General features: G+C 60.5%; 4 protein-coding genes across 12 annotated transcripts in view; 2 read left to right on the forward strand and 2 right to left on the reverse strand.

The window, feature by feature from the left end:
- INTS11 (integrator complex subunit 11) overlaps positions 1 to 3,633 on the reverse strand; it is a 15,695-nt gene extending 12,062 nt beyond the window's left edge. For 2 of the 3 annotated variants that reach the window (XM_003793187.3, XM_012807287.2), the window contains exons 1-3: positions 3,494 to 3,633; positions 971 to 1,068; positions 396 to 469 (exon numbers count right to left, since the gene is read on the reverse strand). In XM_003793187.3, coding sequence (XP_003793235.1) covers positions 396 to 469; positions 971 to 1,068; positions 3,494 to 3,521 — 200 coding nt within the window. In that variant the 5' untranslated portion in view covers positions 3,522 to 3,633. The remainder of the gene's footprint in view (positions 1 to 395; positions 470 to 970; positions 1,069 to 3,493) is intronic. The other variant, XM_023515247.1, reaches the window with a different exon arrangement.
- Positions 3,634 to 3,767: 134 nt separating this feature from the next.
- CPTP (ceramide-1-phosphate transfer protein) lies at positions 3,768 to 7,400 on the forward strand. Of its 4 annotated transcripts, none has more exons than XM_012807222.2 (3): positions 3,768 to 3,905; positions 5,662 to 5,796; positions 5,948 to 7,400. In XM_012807222.2, exons 2-3 carry the CDS (start codon positions 5,675 to 5,677, stop codon positions 6,468 to 6,470), a joined length of 645 nt encoding a protein of 214 aa, XP_012662676.1. In that variant the 5' UTR covers positions 3,768 to 3,905; positions 5,662 to 5,674; the 3' UTR covers positions 6,471 to 7,400. The 4 variants fall into 4 exon arrangements, with proteins under 4 accessions (XP_012662676.1, XP_023371028.1, XP_003793237.2 ...); XM_023515260.1 differs by lacking the exon at positions 3,768 to 3,905 and adding an exon at positions 4,204 to 4,394; XM_003793189.3 differs by lacking the exon at positions 3,768 to 3,905 and having other exon boundaries at positions 4,204 to 5,796.
- A 1,559-nt stretch (positions 7,401 to 8,959) lies between these two features.
- Positions 8,960 to 12,240, forward strand: TAS1R3 (taste 1 receptor member 3). The gene is made up of 6 exons (XM_003793299.2): positions 8,960 to 9,150; positions 9,263 to 9,563; positions 9,704 to 10,486; positions 10,563 to 10,766; positions 10,891 to 11,011; positions 11,276 to 12,240. The coding sequence occupies exons 1-6, from the start codon at positions 8,960 to 8,962 to the stop codon at positions 12,238 to 12,240; spliced, it is 2,565 nt and encodes an 854-aa protein (XP_003793347.2).
- A 588-nt stretch (positions 12,241 to 12,828) lies between these two features.
- Positions 12,829 to 24,759, reverse strand: DVL1 (dishevelled segment polarity protein 1). Of its 4 annotated transcripts, none has more exons than XM_012807343.2 (15): positions 24,548 to 24,759; positions 19,040 to 19,109; positions 18,751 to 18,872; positions 18,528 to 18,631; positions 18,180 to 18,318; positions 17,793 to 17,886; positions 17,637 to 17,706; positions 17,409 to 17,548; positions 17,256 to 17,332; positions 17,047 to 17,114; positions 16,745 to 16,897; positions 15,929 to 16,060; positions 15,650 to 15,817; positions 15,363 to 15,569; positions 12,829 to 14,071 (listed from the first exon to the last, which is right to left on the reverse strand). In XM_012807343.2, the coding sequence occupies exons 1-15, from the start codon at positions 24,715 to 24,717 to the stop codon at positions 13,695 to 13,697; spliced, it is 2,091 nt and encodes a 696-aa protein (XP_012662797.1). In that variant the 5' UTR covers positions 24,718 to 24,759; the 3' UTR covers positions 12,829 to 13,694. The 4 variants fall into 4 exon arrangements, with proteins under 4 accessions (XP_012662797.1, XP_003793238.1, XP_023370948.1 ...); XM_003793190.3 differs by having other exon boundaries at positions 13,579 to 14,071; positions 16,820 to 16,897; XM_023515180.1 differs by lacking the exon at positions 24,548 to 24,759 and adding an exon at positions 23,355 to 23,362 and having other exon boundaries at positions 13,689 to 14,071.
- Positions 24,760 to 26,105: the final 1,346 nt, after the last annotated feature.

Raw genomic sequence — 26,105 nt, forward strand, 5'->3', positions numbered from 1 at the left:
GGACAGAACCCAGAAGGCAGGGAAATGAGAGAGACGGGCAACCAGTGTGAGAGGGGTAGACGACAGAGCCTGGAAGCCCAGTAGGGACAATGCCCCTTGCCGAATACTGCTGAGGCTAAGTAGGAAGGGCCTGAGGAGTAGGAGTGGCCTGAGGAGCAAAATGCACCATTTCTGCACAAGGGCCCTACAGTCCCGTCACCCCATCTTCCCTGGCACCTGTTAGACTCAAATCCACAACACTCAGGGGGATGGCCAGCAGCATGCCTGCCAGAATGACCCTGGCTCCACAGGGCTGACTGCTATTCCAAGGCGTAAGCCCCCCAGATAGCCCAGGGACAGAATCATGTGACCCACTGGGTGACACTCCACAGAGACTAAGGTCAGACAGTGCTCACCTGATGATTACACAGTCCAGGAAGTCTGTCAGTCGGCCACTCTGGGTGATGTAGGAAAAGTCGGGGAAACGCCTCTGAGGGGAGCCAGGAGGAAGGTCAGAGTGCAGCTGCTGCCCCAGTCTCCAGGCAGCCATGGGGGACCCTAGGGAGTGGCCTGAGAGAGGAGACTGGGCACAGACTCCCCACAGGCACCAGGACCCTGGCTGCTCATGACCTCCATTACCCCCCCACCCCCAACTAATGAACCAGAGCCAGGAGATGAGCCCTGAATCTCATTGAGCTGACCTCTAAGGACAATGTAACCACCAAGGCCTGGGTCCTGTACAGATGGAAACACCCCCACCCCGTTGCCAAGGCTCGCCTCAGCCTGGTCCTACCTGTCAAGTGTTGGGAGGCCACCCAGGAGGCCCTTGGCCCATCCCCCACTCCCCCTCCAGGCTGTGGCTGTCCAGGGAGACCACCACTGTCCACTTGCCTCATCTGTCCTGCTCCAAGGCCAGCTACAGACAGCTACAAGGAACAGGTAGGGTGGCTGGCCCTCCCAACCCCTCTGGCCACCAACCCAGAGGACTCACGTCATCACTGAAGCCCATGTGCATGCCACAGTCCAGCATGACATTCTTGCCCGCGATGGAGACCAGGATGCAGCTTCGGCCCACATCTTGGCCAGCCCCTGCTCAAGGGGAAGGACAGGTAAGAGGCACTTCCAGGTCCTCGTCTCCCTCCTCACTGGTAAAAGTGATCCTCAGTCCCACCCTACTGCTTCCCAGGCTCTTGCAAGGGCCTCAGGGTGCCAAGGAAGCTGGACCAAGGCTGCTGTGTGACCGGACATGTGGGCTGAAAAGTGCAACACGACACCTTGGACATGTGAGTAGCACTAGCTCTGCACCACTGCAAATCTTGCCATATCTCCCAACTCAGACCCTAATCTAGTCCCTTCCACACTCCTGACAACCAGGCAGTCCTGCTCAACTGCTCTGGTGGAGACCTTGGCCAGGCTGGGAACAGCCACCCTACCCCCGCCAAGTGGCCACCTGTCACCTTCTCTGGGGTCTGGAGGCCACAAGGAAAGAGACACAGCCTCTGCACAGCCTAGACCTGATGAGAGTGAATGATCTGATTTCCATCTTGAATCCTCTGCCTTCTGCCTGAAGCATCCAACATTAATACCACACACTTCAAAATGAGCAGGCCACAGTCCAGCGCCCACTAGCCTCAGGCAGCCCAGCCACAGGCTAGGGTCTTGTGTTGACAGGTCTGTATCTCCCCCCACTATCACAGGAACTTCCTAAGGACAGGGCCTCAGCTGTCTCCTCCCTCTACACCACAATCCCCAAAGCCATGCCCATGTCAGATGCCCTCCACACATCTGTAGGAAGGAAGGGACACCACTGTTCACAGGGGAGGATCCAAGGTCACAGAGACACTCAGATGTACACAAAACTAAGTGTGGGGCTGCGGTCCATTTTCTGGATTCCAAAGCCCTGGTCCTGAACACTGGCAGTTCTGCTCCCAACAGGATCCATGACAACCCCATGAAGCAAAGACAGTGGGGACAAAGCCTAGAGCTGGGGAGGGGACAAAACTCAGCAGAAAACAAAGGAGACATCCTTGTTCCCAGGGAACTCAAGATGTTCTAAGGCGAGGAGATGAAATATGAGGGGCAGAAGACCACAGTGGCTGGGGTGGGGGTAAAGGGCAGCTGGCTGTGCCAACAACTGGGAAAGGCCACAGGGGACTACAGTGCTCATGGCAATATAGGGTGTGCAGCCTGGGTGTTCACTGCAGCTGTTGACAGCTCCGTGTCCATGCCAGTGGTTGGATGGACTCATGGGGATGCACACAGAGTCCTGTGTACAGTGTCTACACAGGAAGATGCTCCTAACACCCTGCTCAATGAAGTAAACAGGCTCCGGACAGCGCAGGAAGTGCATGCACAGAGAACACCCAGGGACACTAGAGGGCTGGCCACCAGAACGATATCCCCAGTTGTTCTTGGGACTAATTCTTCTCTCCTTCACACTGTTCTATACCATCAGAATGTTTAAAAATGTGCACTTGAACACTTTTTGCAAAAAGCAAAGTTATACCATAGAGATCAGGTAAAACAAGCACTGAACTGGCTCAGCACCTGTAGCTCAGCAGCTAGGGGGATGGCCACATACACTGGGGCTGGAGGGTTCGAACTTGGCCCGGGCCTGCCAAACAATGACAAACAGCTGGGCGTTGCGGCAAGCGCCTGTAGCCCCAGCTACTTGAGAGGCTGAGGCAAGAGAACTGCTTAAGCCCAAGAGTTTGAGGTTGCTTTGAGCTGTGATGCCACGGCACTCTACTCAGGGTGATACAGTGAGACTGTCTCAAAAAAAAAAAAAAAACAAGCAGTGAACTGAAAATTGACAGCAGCTAAGCCAGGCATAAGCACCAGGCGGTAGTGGTAGGCAGAAAGGAAGAGGCAGGCAGCAGCCCACGTGCAAAAGGAGGTAAATGCAGTGATAAAAACACCTAGCGAGGGGGTCAGAAGCCTCTGTCTGGGCTCCCACACCACTGCTGAAAACTGGCAGAGGCAGCAGCCCTGCAGGACGCATGTGACACCAGGTGTCACAAGTACTCCACTTTACCATCACCTGAACCTCGTGGATCTCACTCTCACTTCACTCCTAGGAAACTTGGGATGCAGAGAGACAACACCCAGCACCCAAGCCCTATGCCCTTTCCTCGTTAACCACTATGCGGTGGTTCTCCGCACGAGGGCTTGACAGAGAAAAGAAGAGCTGAGCAAGCGCGCGGCTCGCGTCCTCGGCCGCAGACCGCAGCCAGGATGGCCTACTAGCCCTGGCCCCAGAGCCTTGCCAAGCACGAAGCGGGTGCTGGAGCGCCCCACTCCAACGAGGCCGCAGCGGGGCCTGCCGTGGGGGCCAGTGCGCGTCTGGAGGCCTTCAGCCGGGTGGACAACTCACTGCCTGCTCGGGGCCTCCTCTGACCATATCCAGGGGTCGGGAAGCGTCCCTAGCCACGAATAAGGCCCAGCCCCAGGGCCATGCGAGGGGAAGTGCGCGCCCGGACCCATGTCCCGAAGCTCCAGGGCTGCGCCCACTCACCCAGGGGAGTGACTCTGATCTCAGGCATTGCCGCGGCAAGGGCACCCTCAGCGTGTCTCCTCCACGCTCGCGTACAGCCAGCAGAAAAAGCCGGAGGACCACCCGCTGTGCACCCGGGCACGGCAACCCCGCCACACTGGGCTCGCGTGGTGGCGCGCTGCGCAGGCGTAATCGCGCGGGTTTCCGGCCTAGCTCTCCGGAAACGAGACCCAGCACGTCGGGCCTCCTGATTGGGAGTCCAGCCACCAATTGGGCCGAGGGGGCGGGGCGAGGATGGGGCCAGGTCTCCCGAGGCGGCGCCGGCCCAACCGAACTCCTGGGGTCTGCAGGTCGCCTGGGGCTCGGGCGCGGGTACCTGAGCGCAACTGGTGGGACTTTGGGCGCGGAAGGGGGCATCCCCGTAGGGACCCAGGTGAGCGGGCAGCTGAAGGGAGGCGGTAGCTCAGGTCGACTTCTGCCCCGCCCGGGCCCTCGGCCGGAACAGGGACCCGCCAGGACGGTGGCCTGGCTAGGCGGTGCTGTCGGAGCCCCCCTTCCCAGGTGAAACTTGCAGAGCTCCCGAGTCAGGGCCCTGCTCCCGCCCAGCCACGCGGGAACTTGCTACTACCAGGCTCCAACCTGCCTTCAGCCAGGGCTGGTGCTTGGCCCTGCCTTTCCGGCCCTGACCTTGGCGGGCTGCCCTTCCTGTGGTTCTCTAGCAGGCAGCTTTGAGAGGCTCCTGGAGGCACCTTGTTGGCTGCCGACTTGGGTTTTGAGCAGGAAGCCAGTGCGGCAGAATATCTGGTGACCAAGAGGGGAGCCCGGGAGCCTCAAAGGCCCTCTGCTCAGTGACCAGTGCACTGGCCCTGAGAACCAGGAAGGGCTTGCCACAAGTCTCCAGGCACCATCTTCCTGAGGCCAGGTACTGCTGTTCCCCACACCAGAAGACAAGTGAGCTCCTCCCTGGGGTTCCAGCCCAGTGCCAAGCATGCAGCCCAACCTGTGGGGCCTGCAGAGTCTCAGCACCCACTGGGCCCCACCAAGGCTGTGGCAGCCTGGGCCTTGATCAGGGCAGAGCATGCAGCCCATTTTTCCCAGAGAGGAAGGACTGAGTCAAGACAATGAGCAACCTGCCCACTGAGTGGGAGGCAGACCTTCACAGGGACCCAGGTGTATTGCTCTTGGCTGGGGTTCTTACCACAGGTGGATTCCCGCCCTTGTGTTGGGGCCCTGCAGGCCAGGAGGCCAGGGCAGGGCTCCCAGCACCAAGAGCACAGGAAGCCCCCTAGACCCAGCAGGGTGAAAGTTCCTCTGAGGTGAGGTGAGATGCAGTTGAATGCCCCAGACACATCAGAGCTGCTACAGCACTGTAACCAGACATCAGGCATGGGTGATTGGATGTTTGTGGAGTGACTGTATGAATGTAAGCAGAAGCCAGAGCAGGGCCTGGGCCACTTCCAGAAGGTGCCTTAGGGTTGCAGAGAGGGCTTGTGGCCATCTCCTGAGTGTGATAAGGCTTTGGCCCAGCCACTCTCCTGAGTGGCACATGTCCAGTTTCACCATTAGGAATGAAAAAATTGGTGTTCTTCTATCTGTCCATTGACCCAGTGGGCACCCTCCACAGCTGCTGCTCTGGGTTAGGGAATATAGCAGTTAGGGAGGCAACCTGCTTGGTGGGCATGTCCCCGTCATCATCTTCCACAGTATTTATCTGCACCCTACCTCCGGCCTAGGACTTCCTGTCTTTGTTATTGTCTAAGCCCTCCGATAGGGAGGGCTGTTTGTCTGACTTGTTCACAGTGCACCCACATTCCTAGAATAGTACCTAGCTCTTGGGAGGGGCTTAATAAATATTCTCCAGCTAGTAAAACAGACAGACCCTAGTGGGAGAAACAAAACACAAGCAAACCAGAAGGCATCAGCAGAGACACCTGCTACAGACAGGACATGGTTGAGTGGTCTGTTAAAGCAAAGCCATCAAGGCCTGGCCAGAGTCAGTGGCCCGAGGGCTGTGTCAAGATCTGGGTGTGTAACCCTGACAAGGGGTGGGGCAGGCAGTCTCAGGTGGAGTGGGTTCCGTGGACAGCATAGCTGTTTTCTACCTATTCCCCCCACACCAAAAAAATGAGCTCTGGCGTGAGCCCAACCCACAGCAAGACAACCTGCCAGTCCTGCCCTGTATGTTTCAGTTTGTATCAAAAAATGGATGAGCCAGAGACAGATTTCAACCTGAAGGTTGTCCTGGTCAGCTTTAAGCAATGTCTCAACGAGAAGGAAGAGGTCCTGCTGGACCACTACATCACCAGCTGGAAGGGCTTGGTCAGGTGCGTGTATGGATCTGCCTCCCTGCACAGGGATGGGCCCAGAGGCTAGGAGAGGGTCTGGCTGCCACCTGCCCCAGGGCTTCCCACCCAGCTTTCCTAGCTCTGCTGCCAGAGGCTAGGGGGGACTTGAGCTCCTGCTTCCTCTGGGCAGGTTTCTGAACAGCTTGGGCACCATCTTCTCATTCATCTCCAAGGATGTGGTCTCCAAGCTGCAGATCATAGAGCGCCTGCGGGGTGGTCCCCAGCACGAGCACTACCAGAGCCTGCAGTCCATGGTGGCGTATGAGCTGGGCCACCAGCTGGTGGACCTGGAGCGCCGCTCCCGCCACCCCGACTCGGGCTGCCGGACGGTGCTGCGCCTGCACCGTGCCCTGCGGTGGCTACAGCTCTTCCTGGAAGGCCTGCGCACCAGCCCTGAGGATGCGCGTACCTCCACGCTCTGCACCGACTCCTACAATGCCTCTTTGGCTGCCTACCACCCTTGGATCGTGCGCCGGGCTGTCACTGTAGCCTTCTGCACCCTGCCCACACGCAAGGCCTTCCTTGAGGCCATGAATGTGGGGACCACTGAGGAGGCTGTGGAGATGCTGGGCGAGGCCCTGCCCTTCATTGAGCGTGTCTACACTGTCTCTCAGAAGCTCTACACTGAGCATTCCCTGTTGGACCTGCCCTAGCGGCATTGGGCCTAGGCCAGGTGGATATCCCCTGCTGCAGAGTGGGGCTCAGACAGCCAGGACCCGTTGATCCTATGACAGTGCTTTCTGGGTGCCCTGAGAACAGGAGATCCACTGTCACCCTGCAAGCTGAGCATGTTGGAGTCACCGGCTACAACAGTGGAGGCTGTGGCCAGGCCAGGAAGAAGCCTGTGCCCAGCCTTGCTTCCAGCTGCATGTGTTTGTTCAGTCACCCTAACTGAGGGGCAGGGAGTAAAGAAGGTGGGGGTAGGGTCAGTGTGTGCAAAGCATGACAGGCCTCACCCAGCTTGAGTGGAATCTAGGAGTGAGGTGAGGTCACAGATCCCTAGGGTGGAGCAGCTCTCTCCTCCCCGCCAGCCAGCACAAGTCCTTCCTGTGCACATCTCAGGCCCAGGATGCCAGTGTCTGTGCCCAGGGGGCCACCTGTCCCTAGGTCAGGGATCTGGGCAGCCAAGCTATTTCCCTAACCCCTTACTGCCTGGTTGTCACAAAGCATACTGGGCAGGCCAGCACCAGTGGGACCTGAACCACTGAACCAAACTTCCCTAAACATCCCAGGACACAGCCCTTGCAGAGCTCCTAGATACAATAGGTGCCTCTTGTAGGGAGCTGTGACTCTGCCCCAGTGCCCAGGGGAAACTGTTCCTTCACCACTGCCCCTTGTTACCTTCCCGCAGCGCTCTAGACACTCAGGGGTTATAGAAAAGGAGGGGGCTGGACCCCATTGTCTAGGTAACAACTATCAGACTCCTGCCCCAGCCTAGTCATCATCCCACACGTGGGGCCTAGTGGACCCCAGGCCCTCAGGGTGCAGTGGGGACATCAGATGCACAAGTTTTGGGGGTTATTGGTCCCTTGGAAAGTGTAATGTGTTTTCCAACAGGAATAAATTGCACTGATGGTGTTCCAGAATGGAGATGTTAGTACACCAGGCGCCTGATTACCCAGAGGGAGGGAAACTGGGAGGTCCCATGTGAGGGCAAAGAGGGGCCTGACCCCCCAGGACACAGCCGAGGTGGGTACACACCAACCCCAAGGGGCTGAGACCATGTGGCCATGCTGGGGAGCAGTGTCTGGCTTGAGGTACACCCTAGATGGCAGCCATGTGGGGGAGGAGGTATGTGAAGGGCTGTTCCTGCAGGGGCTTCAACTTGTATCCCCCACTGTGAGGTCTGTCTTTGTGCCCACTGCATAGGTGAGGAAATTGAGATGCAGAGACTTGGCAACCCCCAAGGGGCTGGGTGAGAGAGATGTCTGAGGCTGAGGAGAAAGGGGAGCAGGGAGAAGAGGGCTGCTCAGGCCTATGGTGGGGCAGCTCCAAGCTGCAATAGTGGCCCAGGCAGAAAGTATCCAAGTGGCACAGGGTCTGCTTGACACCCCTCCCTGGCCTCAGTGTGCTGCATCTACACACATGGTGCCGGCAATGGCCAATGACAGAGGAACTGACCAGGGAGGACAGCCTGGGGTCCACTTGGCCAAACAGCAAGGGCCACACATCCATGTGCATATGCCTCACAGGGTGGCACGAGAGGCAAAGGCCTCCCCCAGCTCCTCTCAGCACGGGGCCTGGGGTGTCATCAAGGACTCCTCCAGCCCCAGACAAAGGAAAGATAGGCCCAGAGCCAGGCACAGCCTCTGCAGGAGCTGTGTGGCCCCCCATGTACACACCTGGTGCACAGGCCACCTGCACCAGCCCACTTGGTCATGGACCTTCCTCCCTTATTTGCATGGGCTCCTCCTTCAGGCCCAGCTGTGAGCCCTGTCCCCAGAAGGAGACACCTGCACGCCTGTCATATTGGGGTACCCCTGTGGGGATCAGCAGTGTAGCACCTGGCCATAGGCTCCACAGCTTCTAAACATGACACCCTAGCAGAGGAATGGCCAACACATGCTGGAACATTATTGCCAGGCAGGCTGGAGGGTTTGGCCCCAACTCAGCTACAGGTGGAGGCCTGGATGGCCAGCTATCCACCAGCCTCCTGACTGGTCTGCAGGCCTGAAGGGGCTACCCCTGCAGCCCCCACCAGCTGACAGCACAGCCTTAGAGGCCAGAAACCTATTGCTGGAGAAGGTGCTTCTGTGCCCATGAGGAGCCCCTTCCCGCCCATGCACTGGCACTTTTGCACCCCTCCCACAAGCAGCGAGCCTCCAGGCCCCTGGGTGGACCCCTCCCAGTCTGCCATATGGCTAAGGAGGGCTGAGCCAAGAGGCTTGGGCACAGGCGAGTGACAAGGCCACAGCCAGCAGTTGCTAGGAGTCTGGTGGTGGTGGCAGCAGGGTGTGATGTACACATACCTCAGGCCTAGAAAAGGCGAGGACATGGCCAGGGACCCTGGGGGCTGGGCAGGAGAGGATGGCAAGGGTTTTGTTAAACAAATCCTTAGTTGCTCCCCCTGTGCTCACTATATCTGGAACTGCTGCCCAGTACTCCACTTCCTGACTCTGCTAGAGTGAAGAGAAGACCCACCATGCCAGGCCCTGCTGTCCTGGGCTTCAGCCTCGCAACTCTCTTGGGCTTTGGGACAGGGGCCCCTTTGTGCCTGTCACAGCAGCTCAGAATGCCAGGGAACTATGTGTTAGGTGGGCTCTTCCCGCTGGGAGCAGCTGAGGAGGCCGGTCTCCGCACCAGGACCCAGCCCAGCAGCCCTGTGTGCAACAGGTGGGAGGCGGGAGCAGCCCGGGTAAGGGCGTGGGGTGCTGGGAGGGGTGTCTTCAGGCCTGCAGTGCCCGCCGAGGCCCACTCAGCCATCTGCAGCTCCCTGTGGCCTCAGGTTTTCACCCCTTGGCCTGCTCTGGGCGCTGGCTATGAAGATGGCCGTTGAGGAGATCAACAATGGGTCCACCCTGCTGCCGGGGCTGCAGCTGGGCTATGACCTCTTTGACACCTGCTCAGAGCCTGTGGTGGCCATGAAGCCCAGCCTGATGTTTCTGGCGAAGGCCGGCAGCTGCAGCATTGCTGCCTACTGTGACTATGCGCGCTACCAGCCACGTGTGCTGGCTGTCATCGGGCCCCACTCTTCGGAGCTTGCCCTCATCACGGGAAAGTTCTTTGGCTTCTTCCTCATGCCTCAGGTGGGCTTTTCCCCAGAGAACCCCCCAGGACCCAGCAGCCCCGTGTGCAACAGGTGGGAGGTGGGAGCAGCCTGAGTGGGAGTGTGGGGTGGCCCACTGTGGGAGCCCTTGTGTCAGGAGGTGGCTCTCAGCCCCTGCAGGTCAGCTATGGTGCCAGCATGGATGGGCTCAGCATCCGGGAGACCTTCCCCTCCTTCTTCCGCACAGTGCCCAGTGACCGCACACAGCTGTTGGCTGTGATGAAACTGTTACAAGAATTCAGCTGGAACTGGGTGGCTGCCCTGGGCAGTGATGATGAGTATGGCCGTCAGGGCTTAAGCATCTTCTCAAGCATGGCCAGCACACAGGGTATCTGCATCGCGCATGAGGGCTTGGTGCCGCTGTCTAGTGCCAATGACCTGGTGATGCGCAAGGTGCAGGCCCTGCTGCACCAGATCAACCAGAGCAACGTGCAGGTGGTGGTGCTATTTGCATCTGCCCATGCTGCCCACTTACTCTTCAGCTATAGCATCCGTTTTAATCTCTCACCCAAGGTGTGGGTGGCCAGTGAGGCCTGGCTGACCTCTGACCTGGTCATGGAACTGCCCGGCATGACCCAGATGGGAACGGTGCTCGGCTTCCTGCATCAGGGTGACCTGCTGCCCAACTTCTCTCAGTACGTGAAGAACCGCCTGCACCTGGCTGCCAACCCAGCCTTCTGTGCCTCACTGAAGGCTGAGCAGCCAGGCCTGGAGGAGCATGTGGTGGGGCCCCGCTGCCCACAGTGTGACCACATCACATTGCAGAATGTATCAGCTGGACTACTGCACCACCGGCCTTTTGCCGCCTATGCAGCCGTGTACAGCGTGGCCCAGGCCCTGCACAACACGCTGCAGTGCAGCAGCTCCGGCTGCCCTGCGCGGGAGCCCGTGCGGCCTTGGCAGGTGAGGACATGGGAGCTGGGTCTGGCCACAGCTGCCAGGCGGGACTAGACCCATCTCATAGGTTGGCCTTCCCCAGCTCCTGGAGAACATGTACAACATGAGCTTCCGAGCTGGTGGCCTAGAGCTGCGGTTTGACGCCGGTGGGAATGTGAACCTGAAGTACGACCTGAAGCTATGGGTGTGGCGGGACCCAACACCTGAGCTGCGCACTGTGGGCACCTTCAATGGGAGCCTGTGGCTGCAGCGCTCCAAGATCTGCTGGCACACACACTCCAACCGGGTGAGCGAGGGTAGGGGCACACAGGGCCCTTACACACTGTGGCCCCCAGCCAGGTGCAGCCCATCCCAATCTTGGTGGGCACTCCTGGCTGCCGAGCAGAGCTGGACTCCAAGGCCCTGCCCAGGTGCCGGTGTCCCAGTGCTCGCAGCAGTGCCAAGAAGGCCAGGTGCGCCGAGTCAAGGGTTTCCACTCCTGCTGCTACGACTGTGTGGACTGCAAGCCAGGCAGTTACCAGCACAGCCCAGGTGAGCCCTCTGCCTGGCAGTACGTGGGAGCAGACTGGGGCAGGGGCAGGTGAGCCCTCTGTCTGGCAGCAGGTGGGAGCAGACCCAGAGGGTCCGGTTGAGCCCTCCTGCCTGCCAGCAGGCAGAAGCAGACAGAGGGCCAGGTGAGCCCTGTATCTGGCAGCAGGTGGGAACAAACAGGGGGAGCCCCCACCAAGTCCTAGCTGTAGGCCAGTGCCACAGAGGGGTGAGGCCAGCTCCCAGCACCTGTCCCCTCTCCTGCAGAGGACCCCACCTGTACTCCGTGCAGAAAGGATCAGTGGTCCCCGCAACGGAGCCGGAAGTGCTTCTCCAGGAGACACACATTCCTAGCCTGGGGGGACCCGACTGTGCTGGTGCTGCTGCTACTGCTGGGCCTGGTGCTGGCCCTGGTGCTGGCCGCCCTGGGTCTCTTTGTCCACCACCGGAACAGCCCTCTGGTGCAGGCCTCAGGTGGGCTGCTGGCTTGCTTTGGCCTGGCCTGCCTGGGCCTGGTCTGCCTCAGTGGCCTCTTATTCCCTGGCCGGCCAAGCCCCGCTAGCTGCCTGGCCCAGCAGCCACTATGCCACCTCCCACTCACAGGCTGCCTGAGCACACTCTTCCTGCAGGCAGCCGAGACCTTCGTGGAGTCAGAGCTACCGCCAAGCTGGGCAGACAGGCTGCACAGCCGCCTGCGGGGGCCCTGTGCCTGGATGGTGGTGGTGCTAGCCCTGCTGGTGGAGGCAGCGCTGTGTGCCTGGTACCTGATAGCTTTCCGGCCAGAGGTAGTGATGGACTGGCACGTGTTGCCCACAAAGGCATTGGTACACTGCCGCGTGCACTCCTGGGCTGGCCTTGGCCTGGTGCACACCCTCAATGCCATACTGGCCTCCCTCTGCTTCCTGGGTACCTTCCTGGTACGCAGCCAGCCTGGTCGCTACAGCCGTGCCCGTGGCCTCACCTTTGCCACACTGGCTTACCTCATCACCTGGGTCTCCTTCGTGCCCCTCCTGGCCAATGTGCAGGTGGCCCACCAGCCTGCCGTGCAGATGGGTGCGGTCCTCTTCTGTGCCCTGGGCATACTGGTGGCCTTCCACCTGCCCAAGTGCTACCTGCTAGTGAGGCAGCCAGAGCTCAACACCCCAGAGTTCTTCCTGGGAGGGCGTTCCAGGGACGCCACAAGCAGGGAGAGCAGTGGGGGAGAGGAAGGAACTCGGGGGAAGAGCGAATGAGCCCTGACCCACTTGTGATCCCTCCAACCTAGCGATTTCCTTATGGAGATCTCTCATTAAGACTCTCTAGCTCTAGGTTATAACCCTGACCCCACTGTGACCTCCAGGCCAACAACACACAGGAAAGGACCACATGACCCCAATACCATGAGGCAAGCACCCACGGGCCCCACTGACTTAGTCATGCCTAGCCTAGGGCCCCTACCAAGCATGCTCCCCAGACATTGCAGCAACACAAGGGTGGGCACAGATTGTAACCAGGGAGGAGGGGATGGGACCCAGCACCCTTCCCTCCCTGACCTAGCCCTCTTGGGCAGAATGGAAATCACACCTGCCAGCAGCACCATGGACAGAGCCCAGGCAGAGGGGGCTGGTGGGTCAGCACCACGGCCAGAGCCAGCCACCGGGACCCCTGGAGCCAAGAGCCAGCACCAGAGACAGAGCCTGGAAGCTAAGCAGGAGCAGAAGACAGAGGCTGGGACTTGGGTCAGTCCTGGGGACAGGGCCTGTGGGGGAGGCTGCACTGACCCCCAAGCTTCCATCTCCTAAGGCAGCAAGTGGAGAGAAGACACACAGGCCACACATAGGTCCATAAAATTAAATGCTTTTTAGTGTTTAAAATAGCATTTACACAGAAGCCACTCTATGTTAACTATCCAGATGCTGGGACTTTGATATAGTATCTACAGTGTGGACATGGGCCGGAGGTGCCAGGAAGGCAGGGCACGCAGGCAGACAGTCAGAAGGGCTGTGAGGATGGGACAGCTGACCCTTGTTCTTGCCCAGGCCCCCACCCCTATTAGGGCCCCAGCCCTAGAGGTCCTGTACCCTTCTACCCTGGCTAAGACATCATAGGCAGACTGTCCAGCCTGACCCATCGCAGCTCAATTGTACTCTATACACTGAGGCACATCTGTGCTCCCATGTTTGCATGAGGCACAGGATGGAGGGATGTGCAGGCCTCCAGTGGGTGGGGCTAGGCTGCCACTTCCCTAGGGTGTGCCAGCTGGGCAATAAATAAATAAATTAGATCCCTACTCCAGGCAGCCAAAGGAGCTGGGGGCTCAAATTCCACCCCCTGGGTCCCCCAGTCTGGGCCAGATAGGGAGGGTCCATGAACTACATGAGGGTGGGTGTCAGCACAGAGGCCAAGAGTGGCTTCCTCATCCTGGAGGGGTCGCCCCCTAGACGAAAGGGGGCGGGGTCCCTGAGGCTCATGCTGAGGGGCCAGGTCAGACCTGCCAAGGACAGAGATGGGGTCTCCCGGCTGCAAGTTCCACTGTCAGAGACTCCAGGAGCAGGACTGCTGAGTACGGACCATAGCAGTCTAGGCCTCAGCCCCCACACCTGCTCCCACTGCCCATCCTAGCTGCACTAAGGCCCACATGCACTCCAGGAGCAGCAGGGCCACCAGCTCCCCCACCCCAAGCAGGACTGAAGGCACTAGCCGTCAGTCACATGATGTCCACGAAGAACTCACAGGGATTCCCCATAGCCTTCTGGAAGGACTGGCGGCTGCCTGTCAACTCTGGGGGCACAGCAGCCAGCTCCCGGACAGGTGGCCCACCTGGAGGCCCCCCCCCCACTGCATAGGCCTTTGTCAGGGCATGCGGAGGGGGTAGGCCTGGGGCAGTGGCTGAGGCCTGACTACGTGGGCTGCTGCCACGGCTAAGCTGGCTGGCCGGATGTTCCCGCCAGCCACTGCTGCCTGCCCCACTTGGTGCCGTGTGGTCCGATTCACTGCCACTGCCCCCAGCTCCAGCCACCCGGCGCTCCTTCTCACGGCCTGGGGCCCGACGGCTGCTCCGGGTGGACCCGCTGCTTTTGCTTCCTGGGAGTGAGAAAGTGGGGAAGGAGGAGGCAGTCAGCATCAGGTCTGGCCACTTCCAGGACAACCAGCCACTGCCAGGCAACCAGGAACAGGACCAAGTGGTCCTTCCTGAGACGGGTGGGGTCGGGGCAGCTATGCAGACACACAGGCAGGGCCAGCACCAACCCAGAAGCAGGAGCAGCTGCAGCAGCAGGCAGGGACCCTAGGGGACACCTCCGTACCCCCAAACCTCACCTGATGCTTGAACTGAGGCCCTGGTCTTGCAGCTGAGAAACTGAGGCACCAATGAGCCCCCTGTGTGTCCAGAGCTCCCACTAGCCATCCTGGACTCCCCACCCAAAGACCCACTGTTCACCCAGCCCCGGGGCCCTGGCCAACAATTCCACTCAGCCCTACCCTGGGCTCCCAGGAAGCTGCCCAGGGACATGCTGGGAGGGACACTGGGCGGGACCCTGGCTTACCGGCCCTGAGGTCCACTCCGCTAGTCCTTCAGTCTAAGGCTTGCCCAGCACAAAGCAAGGGATAGCACGAGTCACACACCAGGCCCTGCCTGGTGTCCTGCCTGCATCTGGACCTAACTGCAGCTGGCTGTGCTTGAGTGGATGCAAGGGCCTGTCCAGGGTCTACAGAAACCCCAACACAGCCTCTCCATAGCACCCACCACACAGCCTACCTCTCCGTTCCTTCTCTCTCTCCCCAGGCCCTTCAGGCACAGGGTCTCACTGCACCCCATTCAGCCTCAGTCCTCTGCTCCAATTGAGTCACCTCCTCAAGACATTCCTGGTTCCCCGACTCCCCTGATGTCTCTGCCATGGCACACGGGTGTCTGTAATGCTGATCAAACCTGGCTCCCTGTGGGCTGCAGCTACCACCAAAGGGGTTAGAGACCATCCTTCCCTTTGGCCTGAGGCTTGTGGTGATACTGCTTGACACCTCCAGCCAGACCCACCCACTCTTAATGCCCAGCCCTATGCCACACCGTCTCCTGTTCTTGCCTCTGCAGTATCTAAACAGCAGCCCCCACTCTACCACATACAACCACCAGATGCTACAGGTTCTCTGAGACTCCTTCCCACCCACACCCCTCAGCCAGGGGAAGTGGGATCTGGGCTGTCCCCGTATCACACAGTTTCCTTTGTCTCCTCATGCACTGGCTCTCAGGTCTACCTGGCACCTGCCTCTTCCAGAAAAACCCACCCAAGGCCCAAGCACACAGCAGGAGAACATGGCAGCAGCAGGGGCAGGGTAGAGCCAGGGGGCTGGGAGACAAGGGCTCCCAAGGGAATCTCACCTTCACTCTGCTGACTTCCAGTGCTGCCACTGCCGTAGCTAAAGCCAGGGTCCTGGTAGGCCGGTGGGAAGCAAGATGGAGGCCCCGGATACTGGTAGGGGTAGCCCTGACCTAGGGGCCAGGGTGCAGGTGGGTGGGGCAGTGGGGCCAGTGTGTCCTGGTCTGAGGCTCCACTGGAGCCACTGTTGAGATTCAGAGCCGCAAGATCTGGTGGGGAAGGGGGAGTCAAGTAAGAACAGGGTGGATGGGCCCTTCTTGCACCCACAGTCCCAGCAGCCCCCACTCACTGCTGCACAGGTCCCCGAAGACGTAGTAACACTGCTCTGAGAAGGTGATCTTGTTGACCGTGTGCCGGAGGAAGCCGTGCCTCAGTAGGCTGCTGGCATACTTCCGAGCCTCCCGACGTTCTCGGAAACCCTCCACATGTGTGTACAGCCAGTCCACCACATCCGCCCCTGCCACACCATGGAGTCAGGCCCTGAGCACTCCTGCCTGGCTGAGGAAGGGACCCAGACCCCACCCCACAGCTGGCAAGTGGGACCCACTGGGCAGGGGATATCACTCACCAATGACAGCATTGGCAATGGTGATCTTGAGCCACATGCGGTCTCGGATCTCTAGGCCGGAATCTGGCAGCTGCATGACCCGGACAACAGCACTCATGTCACTCTTCACTGTCAGTGGGGCCTCCTCCAGCTCTGTAAAGCATGGCCCCCTCCTCAGCACCCAGTGGCTGACAGGTGAGGGGCTCAACACAGATGGCCACAGCAGACTCCAGGCCCCATCCCCCTCTTGGGAACCAGCTCTGGGTGGGGCCTGCTCCTGGGAGCCCAGGCTGGCGGCCCACGTAATGGCGGGTCCAAACCCACTGAAGGGTGGACCCAAGGGGTCAGGGCATGGGCAGGGGACCAGCCCCCGCCCCACAGATATATCTCATCAGGATCTTGAGCCCAACTACAGTGAAGACACTCCCACCTGCCTGACCAGAGCCCAACCATCTGCCTGACCAGAGCCTAGCTGGGCAGCACAGGCCCTCCTCTCCCCTCCTTGACTCATCCCCGCCCTCCTCTGCAAGCTTGGGCTGTTAGTTGTATTAGTGCCAGGAGAGCAGAATGGAGGCCATTTGCGCCACCCTAGCCTGCTCAGTGCACCCAGAACCTGGCAGGGCCTGCGTGCACCTTCCACTCCCAATACGGCAAATGGGGCAGGGCCACATGAGGTACACACGAACATCTGAACATCTGTGCCCAGGGCACTGGGAACAGACTGCACAAGTGTCTAGGGCCCCAGCCACAGGGCATGAGCACCAGTGCTCACAGCTGGTAGACCCTCTCTCTCCGGGTCTCGGTGTCCTGGTAGGGCTCTCGTGAGCTGCCACTTACGTGGAGCGCCGGGCACCGAGCTGGTTAGTGAAGAGGAGCTGGTGCGTGTGACAGCGCTGGAGCAGGGGCTCGTACCGTAGCGGGGCAGGGCTCCAGTCAGCGCCGCCGTATGGGACAACCAGGCGGCTGGGTCAATGGGCCGCACAGGGTCAGCTGGGCAGCACCACGTGGCAAGAGACGACAGATGGACAGACGGATGGGTTGGGGAGGTGAGAGCAGAGCAAGGAGTACAGAGAAGAAAGGTCCTTCAGGCCGAGCCAGGCACCTCAACCCCCACCCTGCCCACCCCAGGGGTCACTCACCCCTAGGAATAGTGAAGTAACTCCGCGGAGTTGGGTCCCAGCACTTGGCCACCGTGAGGCTTATGGGCCTGTGGGGTGGACATGTCACAGCCAGCCTGTGCCTCGCAACCCTGTACTGCCTACCCTGGCCCGACCCAGCCCTCACCCCGTCCAGGACATGATCTCACACACCACCCACATAGCCCCTACCGCCTTGGCCTGGCCCTCACCCGGTCTGAGACACAATCTCACGCAGCACCCGCACAGCATCATCGTTGCTCATGTTCTCAAAATTGACATCGTTCACCTGGGGGGGTGGGGATGGTGAGGTGCAGCAGCAGTGGGTGGGGTAAAACCTCAGCCTCTAGCCCACGTGGCCCCACCTGCAGCAGCATGTCGCCCGGCTCAATGCGGCCATCTGCGGCCACAGCCCCGCCTTTCATGATGGATCCGATGTAGATGCCGCCATCACCCCGGTCGTTGCTCTGGCCCACGATGCTGATACCCAGGAAGTGGTGCCGCTCTACGAGGGGGGCGGTGAGCCAGGGCCTGTGCTTCCACCCGGCCACCCCAGCCCCTCGCCCACCGGCCCATCAATGCTGAGGCCTCACCCATGTTAAGCGTGACGGTGATGATGTTCAGGGACATGGTGGAGTCAGTGATGCTGCTGAAGGAGGAGGCCTGTGGGTGCAGGTGGGTGAGGGTGGCAGGGGGCGGCAGGGGGCAGCAGCAGACATAGGCCCCTGTCCCACCTGCCCACTATCTACCCTGTCTGTCTGCCGCAGGCGCTGCTTCCGCCGCCGGCGCTTGTGCTTCCGGATGAGCCGGGACGAGGTGCTCTGCTCAGTGGAGCTACTCAGCCTGGGGACAGGGGTCAGAGGTCAGAGAGAGAGACACAAGTGGAGGGGTCAAACCTTGCACCCCACTCCAACTGGGCTGAACCTGGGAACCACAGGGTCCAGGTCATGTTTGCTCCAGAGTAGGCTAAGCTCCTGGTGCCCACACCTCAGGGTGCTGCATATGTGGTGGGGACACAGGCACACTATACACAGACTCCACACAAACAGGCAAAGATGAGGACAGACACATGCAGCCAGCACAGGCCCCTGTACAAGCAAATACATGTGTGCCTCATGCCTGTGCATGGCACACACCTGCTGGTGTCATCGTCCTCATCAGAATCCACAAAGCTGCTGGACTCGAGCTCACTGCTCAGCACAGTGGATGCGCTGTCCGGGGGCAACCCCAAGTCCCGCCGCCGGTCCCCCCTCGGGTGCCCATTGGTCCGAGTGGCTGTAGGGGCAGCAGGAAGGGAGCTGACTGTGGGACCCAGAGGTTACAGGGCTGGAGCCACAGCACAACAAATTTTCTGGGCCTGCAGCCCTTACCCAGGGACCTCCTCTAGTTGGGGGATAATAATTGGTGTCAGCAGGAACTTGGGGTACACCATGGGGGTCCCAGGGAGGTCTAGAGTCCAGGCTGGGCAGGCACAACTATGGTACCTTCCTCTCGGTTCCGACGTCGGGTTCGCTCCCGCCGGTGGCTAACCATGGACTCTGTGCCAGTTTCGACGTCCATTCCATCGCGGCTGCTGGCCACATTCGGGCTATGGGACAGGAATGGGGTGGGTGGGCCGGCCAGGCTGCCCAACCACCCACCCATAGGGGTCTCTCTGCCACCCCCTGCCCCCAGCAGCACTGAGGCTTAGCTCTCCAGTGTCCTTACTGGAAGGAGGGGGGCCGGGAGTCTCCGATGCCACCTGTCCGCTCCACCGGCAGGGGCAGGTCGGCATGGCTGTCAGCACCCTGGGAGCCTGCGTCTGAGTGACCGCCCTCAGCTAAGACCAGCTGTGGAGGGAGAGTTCAAGACACCCACCTGTTTTCAGGCCACCCCAGCAAGCACTCAGTACAAGTGTCCAGCCTGCCAGTGTTCATCCCCTCCCCGAAGAAAAGCCCCAACCCTTGTGATGGAGGGACCCCAGCAGGACACTCTCAGGCCAGGATACTGCACTCACCCAGGAAACTACTCGGCCGTTGAAGCAGGGCAGCTTGGCATTGTCATCAAAGATTTCTTCCTTCACCACCCTGTGGGCAGATGGCCTGAGACCCCTGCCCAGGTAGACCTTGCCACTCTAGGGACAGGGCCCTCACATTAGGGCTGGGATCGCAGGGCACCCGCCAGACACACACGTCATTCTGTGGGTGCCACCACCAAGCACGTTCTCTCCTTGGGGACCCTCCTCACCCTCTGTCATGCCCCAGATCCTCTGGCCCTCCAGTCCTAGGACAGTAACTGTGGATGGCCCACAGGGACCCCCTCAGCTGGTCCTGAGCCCCCAGCTTCTTCCCTTACACATAGCCTGGCCCTTGCTCCATCAGGCCTCTCCCACTGCCCCTACCTCACCTAGACTGATAGCCCCCATGTGCATCCCCATCTCACAGCAGCAGCTCCCTACATGCAACTGCCCAAGACCCTGTGGGGCTCTTCTCTGTGAGCTCTTCTCTGTCCCACACCCCAAATCCACCAGGTCATGGAAAGTCATATGAGGCTCTACCTCCTTGCAACTGTCAGGTAAGCCCCCACCCTACCTTGCCCCTCATAGCTGAGGACTACACACTCTGCCCCTGCACTCAGACCCCAGATCCCACTCACCCAGGGTAGCCCAAGCTTCTCAATGGCTGCCTCTTGCTCACCACTCCACTCATAGGGGCTGGTGCTAGGCCCTCCCTAAGTCCCCTAGAGCACCTGGCTGAAGAGTCCTCACATTCACCCTGCTCCACCTGTACCTGCCCAGAGTCGGACCCCTCAGTGGGGCCTGTCTGTCTTCCTCCCTGCATCAGCCCAACCTGGCTTGCAGCTTCTCAGCACACAGTAGACTAGTCAGACTCCAAGGAGGGTCCAGACACTCAGGACACTCACCACTCTCCTGGCCCATCCACTGACCCAGAGAGACAAAACAGACCCCCATTCACCAGACCAGCCCCGATTCTTAGGGCCATGACACCTGTGAATCTGAGCCCTGAAAGATAATAAACCCTATCTGCTGTTCTTACTGGCCAACATCTAGACTCCTCACACCCATCAGGTAGACTCAAGTCAGGGGCAGGGAAGACACTGGCAGGATGCAGAGGATCAGGAAATGCAAATTGGAAAGGAGACCTGATGACCATGGTGAAGGTTCAAAGGGGTGAGGGCAGAAGTCAGCAGGGCTCAGAGGGAGACAGAGGGCATGGCAGGTCCCTAGGCCAGGTAGAGGGCAAGGCATGAGGGACGGTGGCCTCCAAGGGCCCAGGCAGGCTGGTGCCCCACCCCCTGGCACCCACCCTCGCCCAGCACAGTGGGATTTTCCACACCTAGGACTTGGGTCAAGTGAAGAAATAGGAGCTAAGAGGCCAGCCCTGGACACACACCTGGGAAGCAGGTTCAGGGCCGCTGGGCCTGCTGCCAGCTCTGGCCACTCCAGCCTGCCACCCTAGGCCCACTGGCCCCAGAGCACTTTGAGTGAGCCAGTCCTGGGCAGCAGCAGGGAGCAGGGGCCCCTGGAGGAACTGGCATCCCATACTTCCACCCCATGAACAAGGGACAAGACCCCAGGCTGTAGGGCAGAGTAGCCAGCCTGGAAGGGAAGAGCACCCCTGCCCAGCTTTCTAGAGTCCTGCAGTTGCCACCCAGAGCCAGATCACACCACTGAGGTAGATGCACATGATGGGTAGAGAGAATCAATTCTCAGTAGCCCCAGTGTGGATGCCCCCACTCCCAAGCCATAGTACTGTAGAGCTGGGCTGGCTTCCCAGGGAAGGCCATGAGCCCCACACCAAGCCTCAGCACCCAGGGTGGGCAAGGGCACTCCCAACTGTAGCCTTACATGGGAGATCACAGCCAGGCCTCTAACTCTTGAGCAACCCAACCACAACAGAGGTGCTGGCGGGGATCATATCCCCACCTTGACCCCAACCAGGCCCCAGAGGGCTCACTGGCCTCTCCCTGCCACACCCAAGCCTCAGCCCTCTCTGACTCACTGCAGGGAAACAGGGGAGCCGCCCCAGCACCTGCACAGAGGAGCCTGCCTGCTCTTCTAGCAGGGCCCTCTCCCACTGCCCAAAGCAACTTGAGCCCTCAACTGCCCACAGGCCAGGGCCTCACAATGACCTAGGGCTACCTAAGGTCTCTGTGTGCCCTCCTGAAACACTCCCCTGGTCCCCTCCAGCCTGAGGAGCTCAAGTCCTCCCATGGATGTGACAGAGCTTCCTGCCCTGTCCTGAGAAGCAGGCACTGGAGCACCCTAGATCCAGCCTAGCCAGGCCAGGGGAAAGGTGGCAGGGCCAGGACAGCTGAGAGGCAAGTGAAACCCTGCCCCAGGTCCCAGGGCCTAGATCTCCCTCCACCCAGGCCAGATAGCATAGCAGGTGCCAGAGCACCAGGACAAAAGGTTTGAGCGCCCGGAGAGAATGCAGCGCTGCCCACAGCAGCCCGCAAAACCTCCCCAGGAGCTCTGGTGTAGGGACCCTACAACTGATGTAGGGTCTGGGGTGGGCAGAAGGCAGGAGGCCTGGGGAAAACGCTTCCCAACAACCTGGTGTGCTTTAGCTCCCAGGTGGGAGAGCAGCCTCAGGGGAAACTGACCAGGAACACCCCCTGTTGGCATTTTGCCCCCACATCAGAATTAGATCCCAGTTAACTTCAAACTTGTGGCTGCCACCCTGCAGACCTACTCAGGGAAGAATTTGCCCTGAGGCAGTGCCCTAGGAGCCCTGCACTGTCACAGGCCATGGAAGACCCTGGGGCTTCCAGAGGCCACAGCAGGCCACAGGCCAGCTCCACAGTAGCAGCTCTACTGCCCCAATCTCCCACAGCAAGGAGAGAAGGAAGCTGGCAGACGAGGTGGCACAGGGGGCGGGAGAGACATCCTGAACCTTCCAAGATCTTGCTCCTGCTGAGCCATGGGTACAGCAGGGCCCTCAGTCTTAGAAACCTGTTGTCTCACCAGCCAGCAGGCCCCAACCCCCTACTCCTGGCCCCAGGTCTAGCTGCTCTGTCTGTAGGTGCTGCAGAGTCCTTGGGCCTCTCTGAGCCTCCTCCTCAAACTCAGGCTACCCAGGCTCAAGGGCATGCACTTGGCCCTAACTGTGGGCTCCATGGGTGACTTGCCTGGACTCTCCCTCTAGGGCAGGAAAGTGGGGTACAGAGAGGCTGAGCCACAGACCCCAGGTAGCACAGCTGGGGAGGGAAGAATGGGAGTTCCCACAGGCAGCCTGGGCTACATGGAGTTTCAACCCTGGCTTGCAGCCCTCCACAAACCACCCAGCGCATGAGGCACTGCTGTGACACCTGTGTCCAAAGGTGGATGGTCCCAGAAACCAGGCTCTTGCCCCATACCCTTCCCTCAATCCAGCTCCCAGCCCCTGGACCTGGGTCACCCCAGCCTTGGAGATGAAGGAGCCAGAGCCACTAAGAGGCAGGTGACCAAAGCACCAAGTCCAGCTGAAACCTTGAGCCAAATACCCTCTTCCCTCTGCCTCACTCCTAAGGCTGGGTCAGACGCCATCCCGCACTGCTACCCACTAGCCCCACACTGGGCACCTCCAGGCCAGCACTGCAGGCCTAGAGACTCTCCTGCAGCCCTGGGGATCCCAGGTCAGAACAGCTGTGACCTATACTGCAGAGTGGGGAACAGGAAAAGGGCTTCATCCTCTTGGCCAAGATGCATGTGGGGAGTAGGGGGCTGGCCACAGCTTCAAAGCCCCCTTTTTTCTAGGCGGACAGCTGTGGTCTGGACCAGTAATTTGGGGAGCTCAGGGCTGGACCCAGAGTGGATCAGGGGGTGTAGCAGGGGCCCTAGTCTGAGGCCACCCATCCCACAGGGGCCAGGACCCACAGGCGAGGACCTGGCTTCTCTCCCCCCACCCTCCAGCTATAGTCATTGTTTTCCAGGGCGGTCCAGCTCGCTCTAGTTCACATAAGCAGCTGCTCTCACATAGTACTGAGAGCTCCACAAGTATGTGGGGCAACAGAGGAGAGCTCTTCTCTGGGCTCCTGAAGCCACCAGCCAGGACCCAGGAAGGAAGTGAGCTCCCTGCCTGTCTGCTCCTTGTGCACCCCCACCACCCCCAATCTCCAAAGCCAGCCTGGCCTCTGCCTCCCAGCTCCCCATAACCTGCCCTCCCTGAATTCCTACTCTAAGCACCTCTGACCAATGCCTACACCCTGGCCACCCCTGAGCCTGCCCAAACACCCACAGTGATACCCACTCCAACTTCAAGATACAGATCCACCCACCACACTGGTGGGTGGGTGTTAGAAGCAGAAGACAGGGTCCCTCTGGGATGTACCTAAGAACGTGGTCTGAGGGTGGCAACCTGGGAGCTGGGCGTGTTCCTTGCCAAGCATTTCACACAGCCTAAATTCATGACAGAGCATCAGTGACTTTAGTAATTTTTGTTAAAATCACAAACTAAATACAAAAGTGCTCTTATACATAACCCATGCTCACAGCCAAAGAAGCCCCAGGCCAGAAGCAAAGAGGCCATGGGTGCCCAGCGATAGGAGGAGAGTCAGGAAACATCCCCTCCTGCCCCAACCAGCAGGAAGGCACAGCACCTGCCAAGGACATACCCTCTCCTCTCTGCTCCTTTCTGGTGGGAGGAGGGCAGAGAGTCCAGCTGTCCAACCATCTCTTGAGCCCGGAAAACCACAGAGAGATCCAAGTTTGACTCTACCCAGGGCTGCCCAGGAACCATGCAAGCAGAGTCCAGAAAACAGCCTCAATGACAAAGTCCCCAAGACACAGCCACACATAAGGACACTGGCTGGCCTGAGGGTGGCTGGGCTCACCTGCTGGGCCCAGGAGGCCTCTGAACAACCTCCAGCAACCACTGCTGAGCTGGGGGCTCAGGTTACCTGCGGTTGTGCCAGGTCAGACTTCCAGCAGACTCCAGCCTGTCCCAGAGGGCCCAGGTTGGCACAACTGGGAGGTCCTCTTGCCTGGGGCAGCCACCACTAAGGCCCAGCAGGGAGGAGCTGACCCAGGCCACCCTAAAGCAGCAGATGGCCTGGCTACTCTAGGAACACAAGTGCTGTACAGTTTGTAGGGACAGAGGCCCAAAGACAATAATCTCAGAGCAAGGGCAGGTGGAACAAAGCTGCACAGTCCCCTGTGAACCTTGACCTCTGCCTTGTCACAGGGACCCTGGAGGAGTGTTCTAGGGAAGTGTGTCGCTGACCATAGCTGACAGATCTGTCTCTGTCTCTCCCATCCCACCTTCTTCTATGACAATTAGAGGACCCTGCAACTTCCTTCCTCCGACACCCCTCATCTCCGGGCCAGCCTAAGCCCCACCCCTGCTGAAGGGATTGGGTAGACCCTGAGCCTGACGAGCCAGGGAGGTACTCTGGGCTAGGCTGGCCCCGGGCCGGTCCCCGCCGCCGTCATCTCGGTCTCCGGGCTCGGGCGGACCCGGGTCCCCGCGGCGGGGCGATAGGCCCGCCCCGGCCCGAGCCCGCCCGAACGCAAGTGCCGACTGACCCGAAGTCCTGGTCCATGGACTTGAAGAAAAATTTGTAGGCGTGCACCGGCCGGTTACTGAGCACATTCTTGAAGTCGGCCAGCGTGACGCGCTCGGGGGCCACGGGCAGCTTGACCAGGTACGGCGTCTCCTCTTCGTCCATGTGGTAGATGATCTTGGTCTCCGCCATGGCGGCGGCGCGGGGTCCGCACGCTCAGGGCCCGGCCCGGGGCTAGATGCGGGGCCGCCTCGACCCGGCCGTGCCACCCCAGCCCCCCGCAGGACCGGCGCAGGCCCCCGCTCGCGCCCCCGCTGAGGCCCCGGGGGCACGGCCGCCCATCCGCCCCCCGCACGGGGGGCGCGAGGGACGCTGCACAGAGGGCTTCCGCCGCCGCCCGTGACCGCCCGCTCCGCCGCCGCCCGCGACCCCTCGGGCCGCGCAGTTAAAGGGACGCTGGCCGGGGCCTGAGCGCGCGGCCCGCCGGGGGGCGCCCGAGAGCGGGCGGGGCGGGGCTGACGTCACGGCACGCGCGCGGGGGAGGGGGACGGGACACAGCTGCGCAGTCGTACAGGGGCGGACGTGGGCAGCGCTGGCGCGCGGGGCGGGGTGAGGCGGGGCTGCGCAGGCGTGCGGCGACTGGGCTAAGTCACTGGGTGAGGCGGTATCGTGACGTCAGCCATCGGTTCCTAGCTCTCGGCGCTCTCTCCCTGGCCTGAGAGTCCCAGTCTCGCGCGCAGGGCACCCATGACACGCGCTCTGGCAGCGGTACCGCGTGGTCCTGAGCCCTCGTCCCCTGGATAGATCGGGGCAAGGTGGAAGATCCAAAAAGCCCCGCCCCACCTGCACCTGGTGCCCACTGATGGTATGCAACCCCAGGCCATGCCGCAACCCGGAGCCCTGGGGTCGGCTGCCGCGCTACGGCATTGCTGGGTGGGGTTCGAGTTAGTTCCACTACCCTGGTATCTAGGCTCGGGGGTCTCATCGGTGGGATGCGGCGGCACCGCGAGAAGCTGAGGGTATCGGCTACTTTGCATCCCTCGGCAGCGCTGTGTTCTTGGGCTTTCATTTGGGTCCAACGGGCCACGTGAGTGCGGTGCTCGCGTGCACGCAGGTGTGCACAGAGGTGTCTGGGCATTGCAGCGCTCTGGGTGTTTTGTCTTGGCCGCCGTAAACCCAACCAGCCTGCGGGGGAGAGGACTGAGCACTGGCCCGCCGGCTGCAAAGGGCAAAGGTTCCAGCCCACTCCGGTAGTAAGAGCTGGGGCCGCTAGAGGGATTCCCATGCTGCGAGAGTGAGGAGGGGAGGCCCTAGGATGGGCAGATGGAGTGCATGGTGCCCCTATGACTGGAGCCCAGCACGCTGGTGGAAACCTGGGGCTCAGGCCTGCCTAGTAGTGACCAGCTCAAAGACAAACCCCATCCATTCCTGAATGGAAGACCCAGAGGTTGAACAGAAGGCATCCCTGGTGAGGATCCTGAACATGCCCCTCAGCTCTGATGAAGAACCCACTTGGCTGCTCCGCGCCTGTGGCTCAAGTGGCTGGGGCGCCAGCCACATACATCTAAGGTGGCGGGTTC

The sequence above is a fragment of the Otolemur garnettii genome, unplaced genomic scaffold (assembly GCF_000181295.1).
Source record: "Otolemur garnettii isolate 467f Iridium unplaced genomic scaffold, OtoGar3 scaffold00067, whole genome shotgun sequence".
In the NCBI taxonomy this organism is placed as follows: Eukaryota; Metazoa; Chordata; class Mammalia; order Primates; family Galagidae; genus Otolemur; species Otolemur garnettii.